General features: G+C 43.7%; 1 protein-coding gene across 2 annotated transcripts in view; it reads left to right on the top strand.

The window, feature by feature from the left end:
- Window positions 1-18,839, top strand: part of TNNC2 (troponin C2, fast skeletal type) — a 28,905-nt gene extending 10,066 nt beyond the window's left edge. Inside the window, exons 1-6 of one of the 2 annotated variants that reach the window (XM_040437181.1) lie at window positions 15,922-16,027; window positions 16,469-16,523; window positions 17,495-17,638; window positions 17,873-17,987; window positions 18,097-18,233; window positions 18,364-18,839. In XM_040437181.1, coding sequence (XP_040293115.1) covers window positions 16,019-16,027; window positions 16,469-16,523; window positions 17,495-17,638; window positions 17,873-17,987; window positions 18,097-18,233; window positions 18,364-18,395 — 492 coding nt within the window. In that variant the 5' untranslated portion in view covers window positions 15,922-16,018 and the 3' untranslated portion in view covers window positions 18,396-18,839. Of the gene's footprint in view, window positions 1-15,921; window positions 16,028-16,468; window positions 16,524-17,494; window positions 17,639-17,872; window positions 17,988-18,096; window positions 18,234-18,363 lie in introns of those variants that run through there. The other variant, XM_040437182.1, reaches the window with a different exon arrangement.
- The last annotated feature ends 200 nt before the right edge of the window (window positions 18,840-19,039 follow it).

Raw genomic sequence — 19,039 nt, 5'->3', positions numbered from 1 at the left:
CCATGAGAAAAATCCCATTTGGAGCTGCCTTGGAGCAATTCACTTGCCATAGGGTCTATTCCTTTGATTCTAAACCAAACCTGATAGACTTTATTCATGATATAGGGGTTGGGCCCCGAGAATTATTTCCTCTGGTGGGCCCAAGGAACCCCAGTCTGAGACTGCTCGGATGGAAGGGAGCGTGACTGCAGAATAAGAATACAAAGGGTTTGTTTGTTGCCTGTTACATACTTGCTAAAGGTCCAAAGTTTTCCAGGAAAATCTTGAAAACTGGGAATTCTTGGTTGGTTTGGAGGTATTCCCAGGCTGAGGCTTAAAAAGGTTGTCCAATTTTAAAACAATGGTAAGAGGTAGGTTAAAGTTATATTCACTGGTTCGAACCTCCTCCACTCCAGTGCTTCCGCCCATTTTGGTCGGACCCTGTTTACATGACGCTGTGGTGACGTGACCACATGTGACTGCAGCAGCCATTCACTGGTCTCAGCGGTCTCATAGCGTACACCGGTGACTGGCTGCAGTAATCACATGCGTGTATGGGTTGTCACACTGCAGGCAAGAACATGATGTCATGGCTGCAGTGGTGGGGAGAGTTTGAGCAGCGGCGTGGGGCTTTGAACCCGTACATATAACTTATTTAATTGTTTTAACACCTCTCGTGCCTTTCTCTATTTTCCTAAATTTGGAAAACCCCTTTAAATGTCTCAATTTGGGATTTTTAAATGTGCTAAGTATGCTATTACCATAGAAACATGTAGGTCTGCATAGGAGCTGCAGGCACAAAACAGTAGATTTTTAGTAAAGACCATTTGCTAAGTTGCTTCATTTTCACTGAAGCAATTAAAAAAATTATTGTGTAAGAGGCTATGGCCTTCAAGGTTATTTACTTGTATTAGGGCTCGTTCACACGAACGTGTTTTGCGTTCCGCATACAGGCCGTATTTTGCATTCCGTATACAGTCCATATATACGGAACCATTCATTTCAATGGGTCCGCAAAAGATGCAGACAGCACTCCATGTGCTGTCCGCATCCGTTGCTCCGTTCCGTGACCCCGCAAAAATTATTGTCCGTTTTGCGGACAAGAATAGGCATCTCTATAATGGGCCTCCTGTTCTGTTCCGCAAATTGCGGAAGGCACACGGGCGTCATCTGTGTTTTGCGGATCCGCCCTTTAGGCCTCGTCCACATTTCCGTTTTTCACTGACGAGTGCTGTATGCATTTTCTGCAGACAGCACATGTACCTATTGCTTTGAATGTGCCTGTTCACACATCAGTATTTTTTACTGACTGTGGGTCAGTAAAAAAATCACAGAGACATGTACTACTTTGGTCCGTGATGCAGACCAAGCACGCCCACAGAAGTCTATGGGTCCTTGAGAATCGCACACACAACACAGATGGCATCTGTGCTGCATCCATTTTTCATGGAAGACTGATAGGAGATGTTCTGGAAATTAATGTTCAGCTGAGCAATGGCCGTGGAAAACGGACACGCGGACCAAACACGGATCCTTCATGGACATCTTCACGAGTGAAACAAGACTTGAAAATGACACGGAAATGTGGACAAGGCCTTCGGGCTCATACACATGTGTGCCCCATGCCTGTATTGCAGCCCACAAACAGCCATTGACTTGAAGGCGCCCCCAATCTGCAAGATACGGAGTTGTGCTTTTGTGGGATTTCGGTCCGTGCCTCCGCACTGTAAAAACAATAGAACATGTCCTATTTTTTTGCGGTGTGGACCGTTTCTTGCATATCACTTGAATGGGTCCGCATCCGCAAACGGCATGCACGCAGATGGTGCCTGTGCATTGTGGACCGCAATCTACAGTCCACAGCACGGGCACGGGACAACACAAACGTGTTCTAGGACAACAATTTTTTTGCGGTGCAGAGGCACGGACCAAAATCCCACAGAAGCGCTTCGTAGTGCTTCCGTGGGCATTCGATCCATGCCTCCGCTTGGTGTCTTGGGAATTGCGGAGCCATGGCTGTTTGTGACCCACTATACGGGCACGGGGCACAAACGTTCATATTAATGAGGCGTTACTTGCAGATCTACCAGCTGCAGGGTCTTAGGCCTCTTTCACACGGGCGTTGCGGGAAAATGTGCGGGTGCGTTGCGGGAACATGCGTGATTTTTCCGCGCGAGCGCAAAACATTGTAATGCGTTTTGCACTCGCGTGAGAAAAATCGGCATGTTTGGTACCCAAACCCGAACTTCTTCACAGAAGTTCGGGCTTGGGATCGGTGTTCTGTAGATTGTATTATTTTCCCTTATAACATGGTTATAAGGGAAAATAATAGCATTCTGAATACAGAATGCATAGTAAAATAGCGCTGGAGGGGTTAAAAAAAATAAAATAAATTAAACTCACCTTAATCCACTTGCTCGCGCAGCCCGGCATCTCTTCTGTCTTCATCTTTGCTGATTGCAGGAAAAGGACCTGTGGTGACGTCACTCCGGTCATCACATGGTCCATCACATGATCCATCACCATGGTAAAAGATCATGTGATGACCGGAGTGACGTCACCACAGGTCCTTTTCCTGCACACAGCTAAGATCAAGACAGAAGGGATGCCGGGCTGCGCAATCAAGTGGATTAAGGTGAGTTAAATTATTTATTTATTTTTTTAACCCCTCCAGTGCTATTTTACTATGCATTCTGTATTCAGAATGCTATTATTTTCCCTTATAACCATGTTATAAGGGAAAATAATAATGATCGGGTCCCGATCGTCTCCTAGCAACCGTGCGTGAAAATCGCACCGCATCCGCACTTGCTTGCGGATGCTTGCGATTTTCACGCAGCCCCATTCACTTCTATGGGGCCTGCGTTACGTGAAAAACGCACAAAATAGAGCATGCTGCGATTTTCACGCAAAGCACAAGTGATGCGTGAAAATCACCGCTCGTGTGCACAGCCCCATAGAAATGAATGGGTCGGGATTCAGTGCAGGTGCAATGCGTTTACCTCCCGCATCGCACCCGCGTGGAATACTCGCCCGTGTGAACTCAGCCTTAGGGTTCTCATTACCTGCTTACTTCAGATCATGACCTGCATGGAGTAGTCTCATGAGCCGCTCCCTTCTCTTACTGTACAAATGCTCCCTCTGCTGGATCCTGCTGTAACTGCAATGTTTCTTGATGACCATACAAATTCCGATGAAACATCTGCTAAAGAAAAAGCCTCACACATCACATGCACATCAATTTCTATAGAGAGTATACTGAGGAGTCTATGGATCAGCAAACAGGTGTCATAGGTCCCCGTTCTACTAAAGTGGGACTTGCTTCACCCATGTGGCATTTTTGGCATATTCTATTCCGTGGATATGCTATAAATGTGTAAAATGGTATTATCCCATTAATCAGGAACATTTCCAAGTCGTATAATTGTTCCAACCGATGGGACTCATTTCCATCAGTTAGAGACAATAATTCCAGGACCCTACTAGGGCACCTTCACGCACGGCAGATTTTGTGGCAGGAAATTCCGCGACTGAAAATCAGTTCCATTCATTGGAATGGGGCAGCAAGCACATGGTGAACGGAACAGATTTTCAGTCGTGGAATTTTCTGCCACAAAATCAGCTGCGTGTGAAAAGACCCGTAGGGCTCATGCACATGAACGTATGTATTTCACGGTCATCGGTGTGACATCCGTATTGCATCCGTTTTTTTTTTTTGTGGATCCATTGTAACAATGCCTGTCCTTGTCCCCAAACGGACAAGAATAGGACATGTTCTATTTTTTTACGGACCGGACAAGAAGAAGTCACACTGGAGTATACTACGATATAGCGGTAATGGGCCATGTGATGTCTCAATAAAAACCGCCATTGGTTTACCACATTAAAGGGTATCCTCAGGATAGGTCATCAGTATATACCGCCTGCACAACGCCTTTAATACATACAAGTCATGTATCCCTGATTCTGTCTGTAGAACCTCACGTGTGGACTTAGGCCTCTTTCACACTTGCGTTGTCCGGATCCGGCGTGTACTCCACTTGCCGGAATTACACGCCGGATCCGGAAAAACGCAAGTGTACTGAAAGCATTTGAAGACGGAACCGTCTTCCAAATGCGTTCAGTGTTACTATGGCACCCAGGACGCTATTAAAGTCCTGGTTGCCATAGTAGGAGCGGGGGAGCGGTATACTTACAGTCCGTGCGGCTCCCCGGGCGCTCCAGAATGACGTCAGAGCGCCCCATGCGCATGGATGACGTGATCCATGCGATCACATGATCCATGCGCTTGGGGCGCCCTGACGTCACTCTGGAGCGCCCCGGGAGCCGCACGGACGGTAAGTATACTGCTCCCCTGCTCCCCACTACACTTTACCATGGCTGCCAGGACTTTAGCGTCCCGGCAGCCATGGTAACCACTCTGAAAAAGCTAAATGTCGGCTCCGGCAATGCGCCGAAACGACGTTTAGCTTAAGGCCGGATCCGGATCAATGCCTTTCAATGGGCATTAATTCCGGATCCGGCCTTGCGGCAAGTGTTCCGGATTTTTGGCCGGAGCAAAAAGCGCAGCATCCTGCGGTATTTTCTCCGGCCAAAAAACGTTCCGTTCCGGAACTGAAGACATCCTGATGCATCCTGAACGGATTTCTCTCCATTCAGAATGCATTAGGATAATCCTGATCAGGATTCTTCCGGCATAGAGCCCCGACGACGGAACTCTATGCCGGAAGACAAGAACGCAAGTGTGAAAGAGCCCTTAGGCTAGTTTCACACACGCAATTTTCGGCGGATCCGTCATGAATCTGCAAAAACGGATCCGTTACAATAATACAACCGCATGCATCCGTCATGAACGGATCCGTTTGTATTATCTGTAACATAGCCAAGACGGATCCGTCATGAACATCATTGAAAGTCAATATGGGACGGATCCGTTTTCTATTGTGCCAGATTGTGTCAGAGAAAACGGATCCGTCCCCATTGACTTACATTGTGTGCCAGGACGGATCCATTTGGCTCAGTTTCGTCAAGCGGACAGTAAAACGCTGCAGGTAGCGTTTTGGTGTCCACCTCCAGAGCGGAATGGAGACTGAACTGATGCATTCTGAGCGGATCCTTTGCCATTCAGAATGCATTAGAATGCAAACTAATCCGTTTTGGACCGCTTGAGAGCCCTGAACGGATCTCACAAACAGAAAGCCAAAACACGAGTGTGAAAGTAGCCTTAGGGTACTTTCACACTAGCGGCAGGACGGATCCGATAGGCTGTTCACCCTGTCGGACCCGTCCTGCCGCTATTTCGCCGGACCGCCGCTCCATCCCCATTGACTATAATGGGAACGGGGCGGAACGGGGTGGAGCGGCGGCGCAGCACGGCAGTGCGCAGTGAGAGGACACCGGACTAAAAAGTCGAACATGTCGTAGTTTTAGTCCGGCGGCCTTTCGCCGTGCTGCGCCGGAGCTCCGCCCCCGTCCCCATTATAGTCAATGGGGACGGAGTGGCGGTCCGGCGGCAGGGCAAAATAGCCGCAGGACGGATCCCACAGGGTGAACAGCCTGTCGGATTCCGTCTTGCCACTAGTGTGAAAGTAGCCTTAGGGTACTTTCACATTAGCGTTTTTCTTTTCCGGCATAGAGTTCCGTCACAGGGGCTCTATACCGGAAAAGAACTGATCAGGCATATCCCCATGCATTCTGAATGGAGAGTAAACCGTTCAGGATGCATCAGGATGTCTTCAGTTCAGTATTTTTGACTGATCAGGCAAAAGATAAAACTGCAGCATGCTACAGTATTATCTCCGGCCAAAAAAACTGAAGACTTGCCGGAATGCCGGATCCGGCATTCAAAATACCTGCATGCGCAGACCAGTAAAAATGTGAAAAAAAAATCTAAACGGATCCGTTCTTGCAGTGCATTTGTCAAACGGACCAGGATCCTGATCAGTCTTAAAATGCAATCAGTTGCCATACGTTTTGCCGGATCACTCTGTCGCAAGTGTGAAAGTAGCCCTAGTTATAACGCCATGCATAGCGGTGAGTGTGAGCCCTATATTATATCACACCGTAAAATCTTGAGGATAGTACATGAAGGGGTGACCATACACAGTGTACATGACTGTGCTGCCCCCTAGTGGATCATATTGGTTCAGTTGGCTACTTTCACACTCGTGTTTTGTGCGGATCCGTCATAGACGAATCCGTTCAGATAATACCGCCGTCTGCATCCGTTTAAAACGGATCAGTTTGTATTATCTTTAACATAGCCAAGACGGATCCGTCTTGAATGTCATTGAAAGTCAATGGAGGACGAATCAGTCTCTATTGTGCCAGATTGTGTCAGTGAAAACGGATCCGTCCCCATTGACTTACATTGTGTGTCAGGACGGATCCGTTTGGCTCAGTTTCATCAGACGGACACCAAAATGCTGCAAGCAGCGTTTTGGTGTCGGCCTCCAAAGCAGAATGGAGACTGAACGGACCCAAACTGATGCATTCTGAGTGCATCCTTTTCCATTCAGAATGCATTAGCGCAAAACTGATCAGTTTTGGACCGCTTGTAAGAGCCCTAAACGGATCTCACAAACGGAAAGCCAAAACGCCAATGTGAAAGTAGACTTAGTGGTGACTGAACCCCTGTGATCCACTAGGGGGCAGCACAGCCATGTACACTGTGTATGGTCACCCTTTCATGTACTATGTGATATAATATAGGGCTCACACTCACCGCTATGCATGGCGTTATAAGTCCACACGTGAGGTTCTACAGACAGGATCAGGGGATACATGACTTGTATAATAAATATAGTCCAATATACTCATAATGTAATAACTGCATATCTTTAGTAGTTTTCTCTTTAGATAGATTTAAAGTGGTGTCATATGTAACTTTCTAAATCTGTGATCTTTTTGGGGTGGACTTTTATAGGGTGACATTTTAGGATCTAATTAGATATGAAAATGTAATTATATTGTAACACTTTACACCACAGGATATAAAAGGGTCTATAGCTGGCACTTGGTATGTCATATAGCGCCATCTAGTGTTGGTAGCTAGGTACTGCAGTGTATAGCCTAGCTTTCTGACATGTACTGTACAGTCTGATCAGCATCTCCCAAGACAGAGAACCATCAAAACATCTCGCCAGCGGCACCTATTGGAAGTGCCTCACCCAGCTTAGGCCAGTTTCACACTTGAGACATCAATTCCTGCAGGCTGGTCCAGCATAGAATAGCCTGCCAGAATTCTCCGGATCTGGCACTGCTGGATACAACCGGAATGCCCACTGGCCCTATTAACTATAATGCGGTCTGGCGGAGACCCGGCCACAATCCAGCTGAGAATTGGCCGGACAGAAACCAGTGTGCGCTGCAGGTTGTGTGCGGCCGCTTCCCAGCATTTTCTGCCGGAACTGGTGGCCAGATCGCAATGTGAAAGTAGCTTTAGGTAGGGTGCGGAATCTCCTTAAAGAATCCTACTCCATACTGATGATGGCTAAGCAACCAGATAGATATCTGGTCCGGCTATATTCCCTGGTCAAATCTCAAGACTAGTCAGAAAGTCAGATCTTGACTCATAGGAGTCACTTCCAATAGGTGGCGCTGGTGAGATGGTTCCCTTTCTTGGGAGATATCTCATTGCATATTCATTTCCCATGGAGCATTGCCAATAAGTCTCCATACCATTAAGTACTTCCAGTAAATCTCCGTACAGGACTGGTCTCTTTAAAGGGGTTCTCTGGGAATTATGAAAATTATTAAAATACTTAAATATTACTTAATTATAAATATATTCCCAAATACCTTGCATTAGTTATAATGGCTCGTTTTGTCTGAGGAGCAATCATTAGGAGAAATAAAATGGGCGCTGTCCTAATACAACTGCAAAAAAAGGGGGTCAGTCAGCACATCCCAATGTGAAGGTGCACGCTGCCATGGCTAGAAAAAAACACAATGCAGCAGCACTCTGCAAACACAAAGTACAGTAATGCCATAATTAGAGAAAACATTCTGGTGCTAATGCTAGGCTTATTTTGCAAATTTTAGATTCTTGGCAAATACATTTTGTGCTAAATTATTTGGGCCCGTCTGCCAAACGTCAAGGTGATCTCTGTAAGACGGGAACCTAACACTAAATACTACCTGCTATATGCCAAAATAAAGCTGTAACCTGCTCTCTTTGTTTTTATTGGAAGCCATTTGGCACCAGGAGAGGTATAGAGTGATGTTGGTACCTGCATACCTGGATTTAATGGAGGCCATTATGGCACCAAAAATGGTAAAAAGCAGTGGACCCAGCATGCATGTGGAACCTGCACTCCCTGAATGTTATGGTGGCCATTTTGGCACATAACAGGAAGGATTTAGCGTTACTTTGAAAAACTGGGAATTGACATCCCAAATTCAAACAGACAGTTATAAGTGAAGGTCTTAAGTGTATAGACCAATAATAAGCACCCAGGGAAAAAGGGAGGTGGGAAATCTGTCCCTTTGCTCTCCCTATTCTATCCCTCAGCCCAGGGACGGCCCCTAATGGTGGGGACTCCCTGTCCTCGAACCTGGGCTAGTATTGCCCTCACGAGACCCTGGGGGGGATACCAAAAAAGGATGTGGATAACCACAGTTCCCTAGTTAAGGTGCTTACAAAAAAATGTAAAAGACACCCAACCCTGTTAGAAGGGCCTAAGGGTGGGTCGCATTAACACTCACAGTCACGCTATTGTAGGGGACCCGGGAGTGAATGCGGGTGGACTTCGCATAGGTCCTGTGACTGGCACAATTACTGACTGGGGCTGGCTTTCGTCATATTACTACAATTTGTCTGTAAATAATAGATTGCTCCTCCTGCCATCGGCTATCGGTGCCCTATCATATGTTTACTGGTATCTTTTTCTAGTTGCGGATGCCATATTATCCATATACTGGCATCCCTCACCCAAATCCTATTGACCCCCTGATGAACCCGTGAATGGGGGAAATGCGTCGGGGTTTGTTCGCATTATTTAAATCAACAGGTGAATTACACATTCACTCCTGGGTCCCCTACAATATCGTGACTGTGAGTGTGAATGCGACCCACCCTTAGGCCCTTCTAACAGGGTTGGGTGTCTTTTACATTTTTTTGTAACAACCTTGACTGGGGAACTGTGGTTATCCACATCCTTTTTTGGGTATCCCCCCAGGGTCTCGTGAGGGCAATACTAGCCCAGGTTCGAGGACAGGGAGTCCCCACCATTAGGGGCCATCCCTGGGCTGAGGAATAGAATAGGGAGAGCAAAGGGACAGATTTCCCACCTCCCCAATTCCCAGTTTTTAAAGTGATTGAAATAAAGAATACTAGTTTTAAGGGTTATTTTTTTGCTAGAGCATAGTTTTGGATTATTAACCCAGATATATGTTAGTATCTGCTAATTAGCTGGACTTGTGTTAGTATTTAGCGTTAGGTTCCCGCCTTATAGAGATCGCCTTGACGTTTGGCAGACGGGCCCAAATAATTTTATACAAAGTGTATTTGCCAAGAATCTCAAATTTGCAGAATAAACATAGCATTAGCACCAGAATGTTTTCTATAATTATGGCATTACTGTACTTTATTTGTGTTTGCAGAGTGCTGTTGCATTGTCTTTTTTTCTCGCTGTCCTATTACTGCACGCAAAACCTGTCCTAATCACACAGGAGGACAAGTTACTTCACAACACTGAGCTAAAGAGCTGCCTCATCCTCCTCTCTGCTTGTCAGGGATTATGATCCTGAATATAGTTTAATATGATCATCAGCTGAATCTCTGTAGGAATGGAGTTCATGAGCAGATGTGGCTAATGAGCAGCAGCTCTTGTATGCAGTCTCCATTACCCCAGCCCCACATTACCACAGCCTGTCCTGTCCGTTCTCTCTGTACTTCATGTCTCCTCATGAACTCCATTCCTACAGAGATTCAGCTTAAGATCATATTAAACTGCATTTAGGATCATAATCCCTGACAAGTAAAGCAGAGAGGAGTAAGGGTAAGGCAGCTCTTTACCTCAGTGTTGTGATATAACTTGTCCTCCTGTGTGATTAGGACAGGTTTTGTGTGTACTAATAGGACGGCGGCCATTTTATTTCTCCTGATGAAGGCTCCCCAGACAGAACGAGCCATTATAAGTAATGAAAGGTATTTGGGAATATATTTAGAATAAAGTAATCAGGGATGAGCGAATCGAGCGCTCCGTACAGTATTAAAATGTATTGGCTCCGATAAGCCGAAGTTAATACTTCGCGAAGTCTCGCGAGACTTCGCATAATAACTTCATAAATCAATTTCTACTGTAAAAAAACATTTCCCGAACTCGGGTTCAGTTCGATCCCGAGTTCGGGAAATGTTTTTTTACAGTTGAAATTGATTTATGAAGTTATTACACGAAGTCTTGCGAAACTTCGCAAAGTAATAACTTTGGCTAATCTGAGCCAATGCATTCTAATACTATACGGAGCTCCTGCTCCGTATAGTATTAGAACTAAATTTTATGCGAATCGACTTCGAATGTTTCATCCGAAGTCGATTCGCTCATCCCTAAAAGTAATATTTACGTATTTTAATTTTATTTATTCCCGGTGAACCCCTTTAAGGAGATTCAGCACCTTGCCTAGTCTGATGGGTGTAAGCCCAGTGAAAGTGAGCCGATGTGGTGAACGTACTGAGATAGTGAACCGTGCGTCTGGACAATGAGCACCAAACCGCAACTTCATTTTTTAGTATCCGTCTTATTTAGAAAGTTAACATCACAACTAACATTTTATTTATCGCAACTAATTATTTGTGTTCTTGCATAGATTTTTTTTTTGATTGGCAACATGGTCATTCTGTCAGTTTCCCCTACTGAACTTAAAGGGGTTTTCCTAGAGCTTTTTTTACTGATGACCTATCCTCTGTATAGGTCATCAGTATCTGATTGGTGGGGTCCAACACCAGGGACCCCTGCTGATCAGCTGTTTGAGAAGGCATCAGTCACGTGGCCTATGCGCAGCTCAGCCCTAATGAAGTGAATGGACGACGCTGTGCTTGGTAAGCAGAAATAACGCTGCAGCGCTAGTGCAAGCGCCGGTGCCTTCTCAAACAGCTGATCTGTGCGGTCCAGTGGCATAGCTAGAAATGACTGGGCCCCACAGCAAATTTTTGAGCTCCTTAAAGGGTTGTTTCATAAAGATCACCATTGTCCATATGCTCTAGTGAGGTCTAAGGACATTACAGAGGGTGTGCCCGCTCTGGACCTCTCTCCATGAGCCCTAAGGAGAGCTGCTCTGGTGGATCTGTCCTGATGAGATACACCTTCCCAGGTGATGACTGATGGTCGCCGGGTGTAAGAGAAGCTGCTTTCTGTTTAAGATTCATTAGATGACCTCTTTAAAGATCAGCGTGATCTGTTTACCCAGGATACTTATGATATCTGTGCTCGTTATTTCGCGCCATGCACTTATGACAGCCTGAGAAGAATAAAAACCCATTAACGTCTTCTCTCGGATGACCTCTGCCGGTTGAATATGGCAATACCCAATGTTACTAACAATAGGTGGATGACTTCATAGATGCTATATTTAGGTCTGCAAGAAACAAATAGGAGTCATGAGAAGCGAGAAACTATGGTAGAGTTTTATATTTTCCACTCATTGCCCATTCCAAAAAGAGTGTCCATGGTCTACATGACCATGCTGGATGCTCAGATCCTACTGATGACCATACAGATGACTGCCTGTTCTTCCCATTGACCAGTTTAACTCACAGTATGGTGGACTGGCCGAATGTCCTGACGATGACCTCACACATGTTGTCACACATTTTTTGGGGTGCATTTGTTCACGTGTATTTCAGCGTCTATTACGTGCATATAACGCAATAAATTGTAAAATTCCTACAAACAGCGTCCCACTGATTTAAATGGGAAAAGTGGCGTTATTCATACAGCGCAATTTTACTATTACAATCATGTTAAAAATAGGAATTAACATGTGACTTCTGATGTGTATTCCCCATGGAATACACCCCAAGATGGACAATACACATCAAACTACGGGTCAAATAACGCATCAAAAGCACATCAAAATACACGTACAAAATCTGATGTATTTCTCTTAGAATACACATGGTAATTTTCGCAGTGTGAACGTATCCTACCTTGTTATGGTGCACAGTGACATTTTTCTCAGTCCTATTGGATTTTGAATGTACAGAAAACTCGACAATACCTGGATGTTTTGGTAGAAAATGACTATAATGAACCAAAATGTGTCTGTCTGTCTGAAGATTATAGCTGGTCCTTTTCTTAAAGGGGTGGTATGACATGAGAAAAAAAATTCTAGGAACAGCACCAGTCTTGTCCATGACCTGGGTCTTATCCTCAATCTCTAGAATGCAGTAGTGTAGAGCTGTAATACCAGACCCAGCCTCTGGAGTGGCGCTATTTGTAGGGAAAATAGGTTCTAGTCCAATACAACCCTTTTAGGCTGACAAGTCCTTCACCAGCCATATATTTAGTGACAATGATATCTATCTATCTACCTAAAATAAGTAATAGTGGGCAGCACCGCAGTATTTTCAGTAAAAATGGAGTGCCAGAGGCTGAAGAGGCGATCCACCAACTAAACGCAATAAAAAATTAAAAACTCCACGGTACATCCAAAGCAAAACGTGTGTTTATTCACCAGAAAGCGACGTTTCAGTCCTCTCGATGGGACCTTTCTCAAGTAGTGACACTGTTGATGAGAGAACTGAAACGTCACTTTCTGGTGAATAAACACATTTTGCTTTGGATGTGCCGTGGAGATTTTTATTTTTTATCTATCCTATCTATCTATCTATCTATCTATCTATCTAAACAAACCAAGAAAAATATTATTAGCAGTACTCCTAAGGTGCCGGGTGCAAGTCCTTGCCAGTTTTTGGACAACAAAAAAACATGAATGTACAAAGGGTAACAAGGCAGCACTCCGGTCTTCAGTGAAACAAAGTGGATCTTTATTACAACCAATGCAACGTCTCAGCTCATCTCAATGGAGCCTTTGACTGCTTGACAAAGGCTCCATTGAGATGAGCTGAGACGTTGCATTGGTTGTAATAAAGATCCACTTTGTTTCACTGAAGACCGGAGTGCTGCCTTGTTACCCTTTGTACATTCATGTTTTTTTGTTGTCCAAAAACTGGCAAGGACTTGCACCCGGCACCTTAGGAGTACTGCTAATAATATTTTTCTTGGTTTGTTTAGATAGATAGATAGATAGATAGATAGATAGATAGGATAGATAAAAAATAAAAATCTCCACGGCACATCCAAAGCAAAACGTGTGTTTATTCACCAGAAAGTGACGTTTCAGTTCTCTCATCAACAGTGTCACTATCTATCTATCTATCTATCTATCTATCTATCTATCTATCTATCTATCTATCTATCACTCTCTCTCTCTCCTATCTATCTATCTATCTATCTATCTATTCTCTACTATCTATTCTCTACTATCTATCTATCTATCTATCTATCTATCTATCTCTCTCTCTATCTCTCTATCTCTCTCCTATCTATCTATCTATCTATCTATCTATCTATCTATCTATCTATCTATCTATCTATTCTCCTGACTGAAAAAGCTGATATTCTGTGGAAATTCCCTCCTCTTATCACTCAAGCTCTGCATGAGATGACATGGAGCGTCTAGATAAATATATGCACATCATCTGTTCTTTGAAGCTTATGCATTTCTTCCTCTGATTGCTTGTGTAGAAATTACATTAAAGTTAACTGGATGCCTAAATCACCAGTTAATTATACATCTGGCTAATTACTTTTCTTTCACATTTTTTTGTAATCACAATCCTTGTGCATTTTTAAATCATTAAACGCTCCCACCTGTGCTATTTAAACTACTTTCTATTAATACAATTCCTGAAATACAACTCCCACCATATCCAACTACACTGTGCACCTGCAAATGACCATGGGATACAGTGTAAAGGCGCATTTAGATGCTGCAATGAGCAGCCAATTGGAGGAAGAGTTCCTTCTCGACAATAGGCTGCTTGTTAAGTGGAGGTGAAGGGCTGTATTTACATGCATTGATCTTCTCCACAGTATGGGGAGGAGTGATCGCTAAAGCTTGTCCCCACACAAAATCTTTGCTCCTGGGCAGCATAGTGCTGTTTAGACCTTGCGATCTGCTGGCGGGAACAATGATTGAGGTGTTCACACCATGAATGAGCGTTTCGCTCACTTACCAAGTGATCTGCGGCACCTTTAGACGGGCAGATTATTGAGAAAGAGAATTCATAGGAACATTTGTTCCCGACAATCGGTCCATGTAAATCCAGCTTAAGGTCGACCATACACATTAGATAGCTGTCAGCCAAACACTTGTTTGGTCAACAGCTATCCCCCATACACCTGCTGCACACTGGGCTTGGCCGAGAGTGTATGTGATCTGAATGTGGAGAGGGGAGTAAGCTGCTGCCAGACACCTCTGGCAGTGATTTAGGCTGCAGCCAGGAGCAAGGTGGGTTCTTCCCAAACTTGGGCAAATGGAGGCCATCTATCTGACCCTTGCAGGGCCTTCATGTTGTAAGGGTTGGGGGAGATTTGTAGAGGGTCTTGTTCCTTTGAAAAGGGCCTGCGCAAGACCACACACTTGTGCACTTTGAAATATCACTTGGGTGAAGAAAGTCAGGATCACAGGCTTTTGAAAAAAAAAAGGATTTCCCCTGAGAACAAAATGATCAATCATGTCAATCATGTTAATTTACAACAGCCTAATTGTTCTCTGCCTCAAAATTGGCGACTTCACCCAACATTAATGGCCAGCTTAAGCTAAAGTGGTAAAAGTATACAATTTTTGCCCATTTTTGTAAGGTTCTGCTGATGATCTGCCACACTGTTGGACAAGTTCAGTTGCCTCCATTGAGACAGGTGTCGGCTGAAGTGGTGTCGGCTGAAGTGTCTGGCAGAAGCCCACCTTCCTCCACCTCAGTCCCCCTAAAATCAACTGATGGAATTGTCCGTCTTAATTAAATTAATCTTTCAGCAGTCTATTGACCATTTAAAGGGGTTGTCTCACCTCAGTAAGTTGCATTCATCATGTAGAGAAAGATAATACAAGGCACTTACTAATGTATTGTTATTATCCATATTGCTTCCTTTGCCGGATGGATTTATTTTTCGTTCACATTATACACTGCTTGTTTCCATGGTTACAGACCACCCTGCAATCCATCAGCGGTGGTCGTGCTTGCACACTATAGGAAAAAGCATCAGCCTCTCTAGTGGCCGGGACCGTAGGTGCGCACATAGGCTAGTGCTTTTTCCTATATTGTGCAAGCACGACCACCACTGATGGATTTGAGGGTCGTCTGTAACCATGGAAACGAGCAGCGTATAATGTGATAGAAAAATAAATCCAGCCAGCAAAGGAAGCAATATGGACAATAACATTACATTAGTAAGTGCCTTGTATTAACTTTCTCTACATAATAAATGCCACTTACTGAAGTGAGACAGCCCCTTTAAGTGTTCTTAAGAATCTAAACTTGCCAAAATAAGCTTGCCACAGACATCCACTAATGGATCTTCAGCCGACAATTACCACCACTGGTTCCCCTTGCACGTTCGGTATATTAGTTTCTGTCGAGGTGAGTTACTGCCAGAGACCATAGATTGACTTTTCTACACCAATCATCATAGAAAGTAAGGTAGACATACAGCTTATGGAGAAAACAAAGCATTCTGGGCCTGAAGTGATCTGTCTGTACAGAATTCTAAATGTGTTTTTTTAGAGAAACCTGCCCTGTCTGCAGAGTGTATATTTAGTAGTTTGGCAGCTTCAACCATCTCCTTCTCTGCCAGTCTTAGGGGGTTCATATGTGAGAAGGTAATACTATCCTCCTCTGAGCTCCTCTCCCTATAAGGAGCCTTGAAGAGTCTGCTAATTATACCAGCTCTTATCTTCTGGGCACCAGCAGCAACCTCTTGGGGTTCAGTCATCTGTGGACATAGTGCTGTGACGAAGCCCTGTGTCCTTAGCCACCATGCCGCAGGTCAGTCTGCATTCTTCGGGTGTCACCAGCCTTGCTCAAGAACCTTTGCTTATGGGTTACCCAACTGTGTCTTAATTTTTATTTTTTTTACTTTTATTCTTTTGATTCTTTACTTTTTGCTGTCTTGGTTTTTTTGGGAATGGGTGGGATTCTTCTACTTTTTACGTCAGATCTGGCAGTGGAAATAGCCAATACCTACGGATACGCAAAATACCTGGATTGCTTTTTAAAATTTGGATTGGTTTAAGGAATTTGAAAAATACCTGCACCATTAGGCCCTACTCCATCACTCTGTGTCTTACCTAGAAGGAGCCGAGTAGAGTTGTAGCTCCTTCTCCTGTAGCCTATTCTTCTCACCCAGTTAATGGATGGATTAATAATGGTTGGGGAACCCCATCAGTGGTCACCAGCACTCATATTATGCATTTGTTTGGTTTGCAGCCTACAGACCAGCAGCAAGATGCGAGGTCCTTCCTCAGCGAGGAAATGATCGCTGGTAAGAATTTCTCTTTGCTTTTTTCCCTTGTGTTTGCATATGTTCTCATGTGGTTATACCAAAAGTATGCTCAGTTGTATATGAGTATAGGTGTGTAATTCTGTAATATCCGTAAACTGGTGAGGACAATCAACTTGTAGGCATTAGAGAAAAACTGCCCAGATGCCATATTTTATAAAGGTTCAAAATGGCGGCTATAGAAATTAAGGAGAGCCAAGGTATAGAGGCTTTGATGGAATATTTTTCTTAGGCCTGTTATCTAGTGCACATGAGAAGCCACTGTAACTTATGAAAAATACAGGGAATCGGTTACAAGGACTTAATATACAAGGTGGAAACCCTGATGCATTAGGCTGAGTTCATCCATACAGTTTTTGATGCAGTATTAGGTGCACTTTTTGGAATAGATACAAAAGAAAGGAGAAGTATAACTTTTCCTTTTACATCCACTCCTATGTTTGCCTTTACAACTGCATAAAAAATGGCATAAAATTGTATAAAATAGCCAAAAGGGAATAATAAAAGTGTCAAGAATATAAAAAAATGAATCATATTGGAATAATTCTCAAAATTAATTTGAAGAAGAGACAGAATGGCCAAAGATGTATTATTATTTCTAAAGAATATCAGGTCGAACTCGAAATATGAAAATTAGTCATAGAATAGGTACAAACTTCATCAACGTGACAAGGTTGAGGAGCAGTAAAGGACGTGTGGCTGTCAAAGAAAGAGACTTTACTTTTCATTGTTACGAAATCAGAACTGCAGGTTAATAGATAATAGCATAATCAGGGCAGAAAAAATGTATACTAAAAATTTGATTATCTCATAAGTGAAATGTAGTCCAAAGGTTGAGAGAAAGACCACCAAGCTGAAGACATGGGCAAGTGCAAGTTGGAGAAGATATGTTGTACATGTCGTGGCCCTGCCAGGAGACAGAGATGGTAATGTTGTATTTCTTCTTGCAACAGAGTTCAAGGCCGCCTTTGACATGTTTGACACAGATGGCGGTGGAGACATCAGCACCAAGGAGTTGGGTACTGTTATGCGCATGCTTGGACAGACCCCAACCAAAGAAGAGCTGGATGCCATCATTGAGGAAGTAGATGAAGATGGTGAGTTTAGGCAGAAATGAGAGAATTATGAAGATGCTAGCAAATGTATATTACTATTGGACCCATTTATTTTTGTAGAAGCCATTAACCTTATAGTCCATACATTATGGTGTGTACACTCTTTATGATAGTTCATGATCATTTATGAGAGTGATACTCTGGTTATTGATCGTTAAGATGTGACTGTTGTGTAAATAGCTGAAGAATTAATAAATTAATAATGGTGTCTTACAGGCAGCGGTACCATCGACTTTGAAGAGTTCTTGGTCATGATGGTGCGCCAGATGAAAGAGGATGCGCAAGGAAAAAGTGAAGAGGAGTTGGCTGAATGCTTCCGCATCTTTGACAAGTGAGTATCTCCTTTCATTACCCAATAGTATATAAATAGACCCGTATGTGGGGAACCTTCTCCATGTCTCCCTGCCTCTTTGCTGATGGTTTCTCATGTTTCCTCTCAGGAATGCTGATGGGTACATCGATAGTGATGAGCTGGCAGAGATCCTCCGTTCCTCTGGTGAGAGTATCACAGATGAGGAAATTGATGAGCTGATGAAGGATGGAGACAAAAACAATGATGGCAAGATTGACTTTGATGGTAAGTTTAGTGAACTCCCCTCTATGTTAGGCAAAAGCCATCGGCATCTCTCTACAGTCATGCCATACCTTGAAACATTGAACATTCCATGCATGTCACCATATGGACACTTGTCTTTTTTTCTTTGCAGAGTTCCTCAAGATGATGGAAGGTGTACAATAAGCTGTTGGACATTCCTCTGGAGCGTTATGACGCTAGCTTGTACATTATACTTGTCTTACTTTTTTCTGCTGGATGGAGTAATTTCCCCCTGCTCTATCTTGCATCTCCCAGAATCCTCCATGTCTCGGCTTTGTTCAATGAACACCATCTACAACCATCAGCCTGCGGAGAATATTTTCTGTTTTTCTCAACCAGATCTTCCGCTTTCTACATCACTCTTAATTTCTTCAACTTTCAGATGTTATTTATGAAACCGAAAACCACCATTAAAAGTCTTAGTGAACCTTTCAAAGCTCTGGGCTGCATATGCTAAGTACATAGTGGAGGAGAGCTTCTTTGGGCGCAGTAGACAACAGGCTAATGTCATCATTTGTTTTCAATCAAATTTTTTTTTCTTCACAAATGCATTACAACTGATAAAATGACGAATTATTTCTAAAAGACTCAAATGATTTTTGCATGTTATTGTCTTGAAACGTTAAGGTCCATTATTGGTGTGTTACTCGTAAGAGTCGTTGATACCGGGCCGTACACATTGGATGTTGGCCAAACCCTATTTCGACAGATGATGCCTCTCTGCTGTTCTTGACAGATGATATAAGGGGAAAGAAGGATCGGGCATGTTGACTTTCAACATGCTCAAT

Source organism: Bufo bufo, chromosome 6, assembly GCF_905171765.1.
Source record: "Bufo bufo chromosome 6, aBufBuf1.1, whole genome shotgun sequence".
Classification (NCBI taxonomy): domain Eukaryota; kingdom Metazoa; phylum Chordata; class Amphibia; order Anura; family Bufonidae; genus Bufo; species Bufo bufo.
The sequence above is the reverse complement of the archived record's forward strand: the minus strand, read 5'-3'. Positions and strand labels throughout refer to the sequence as shown.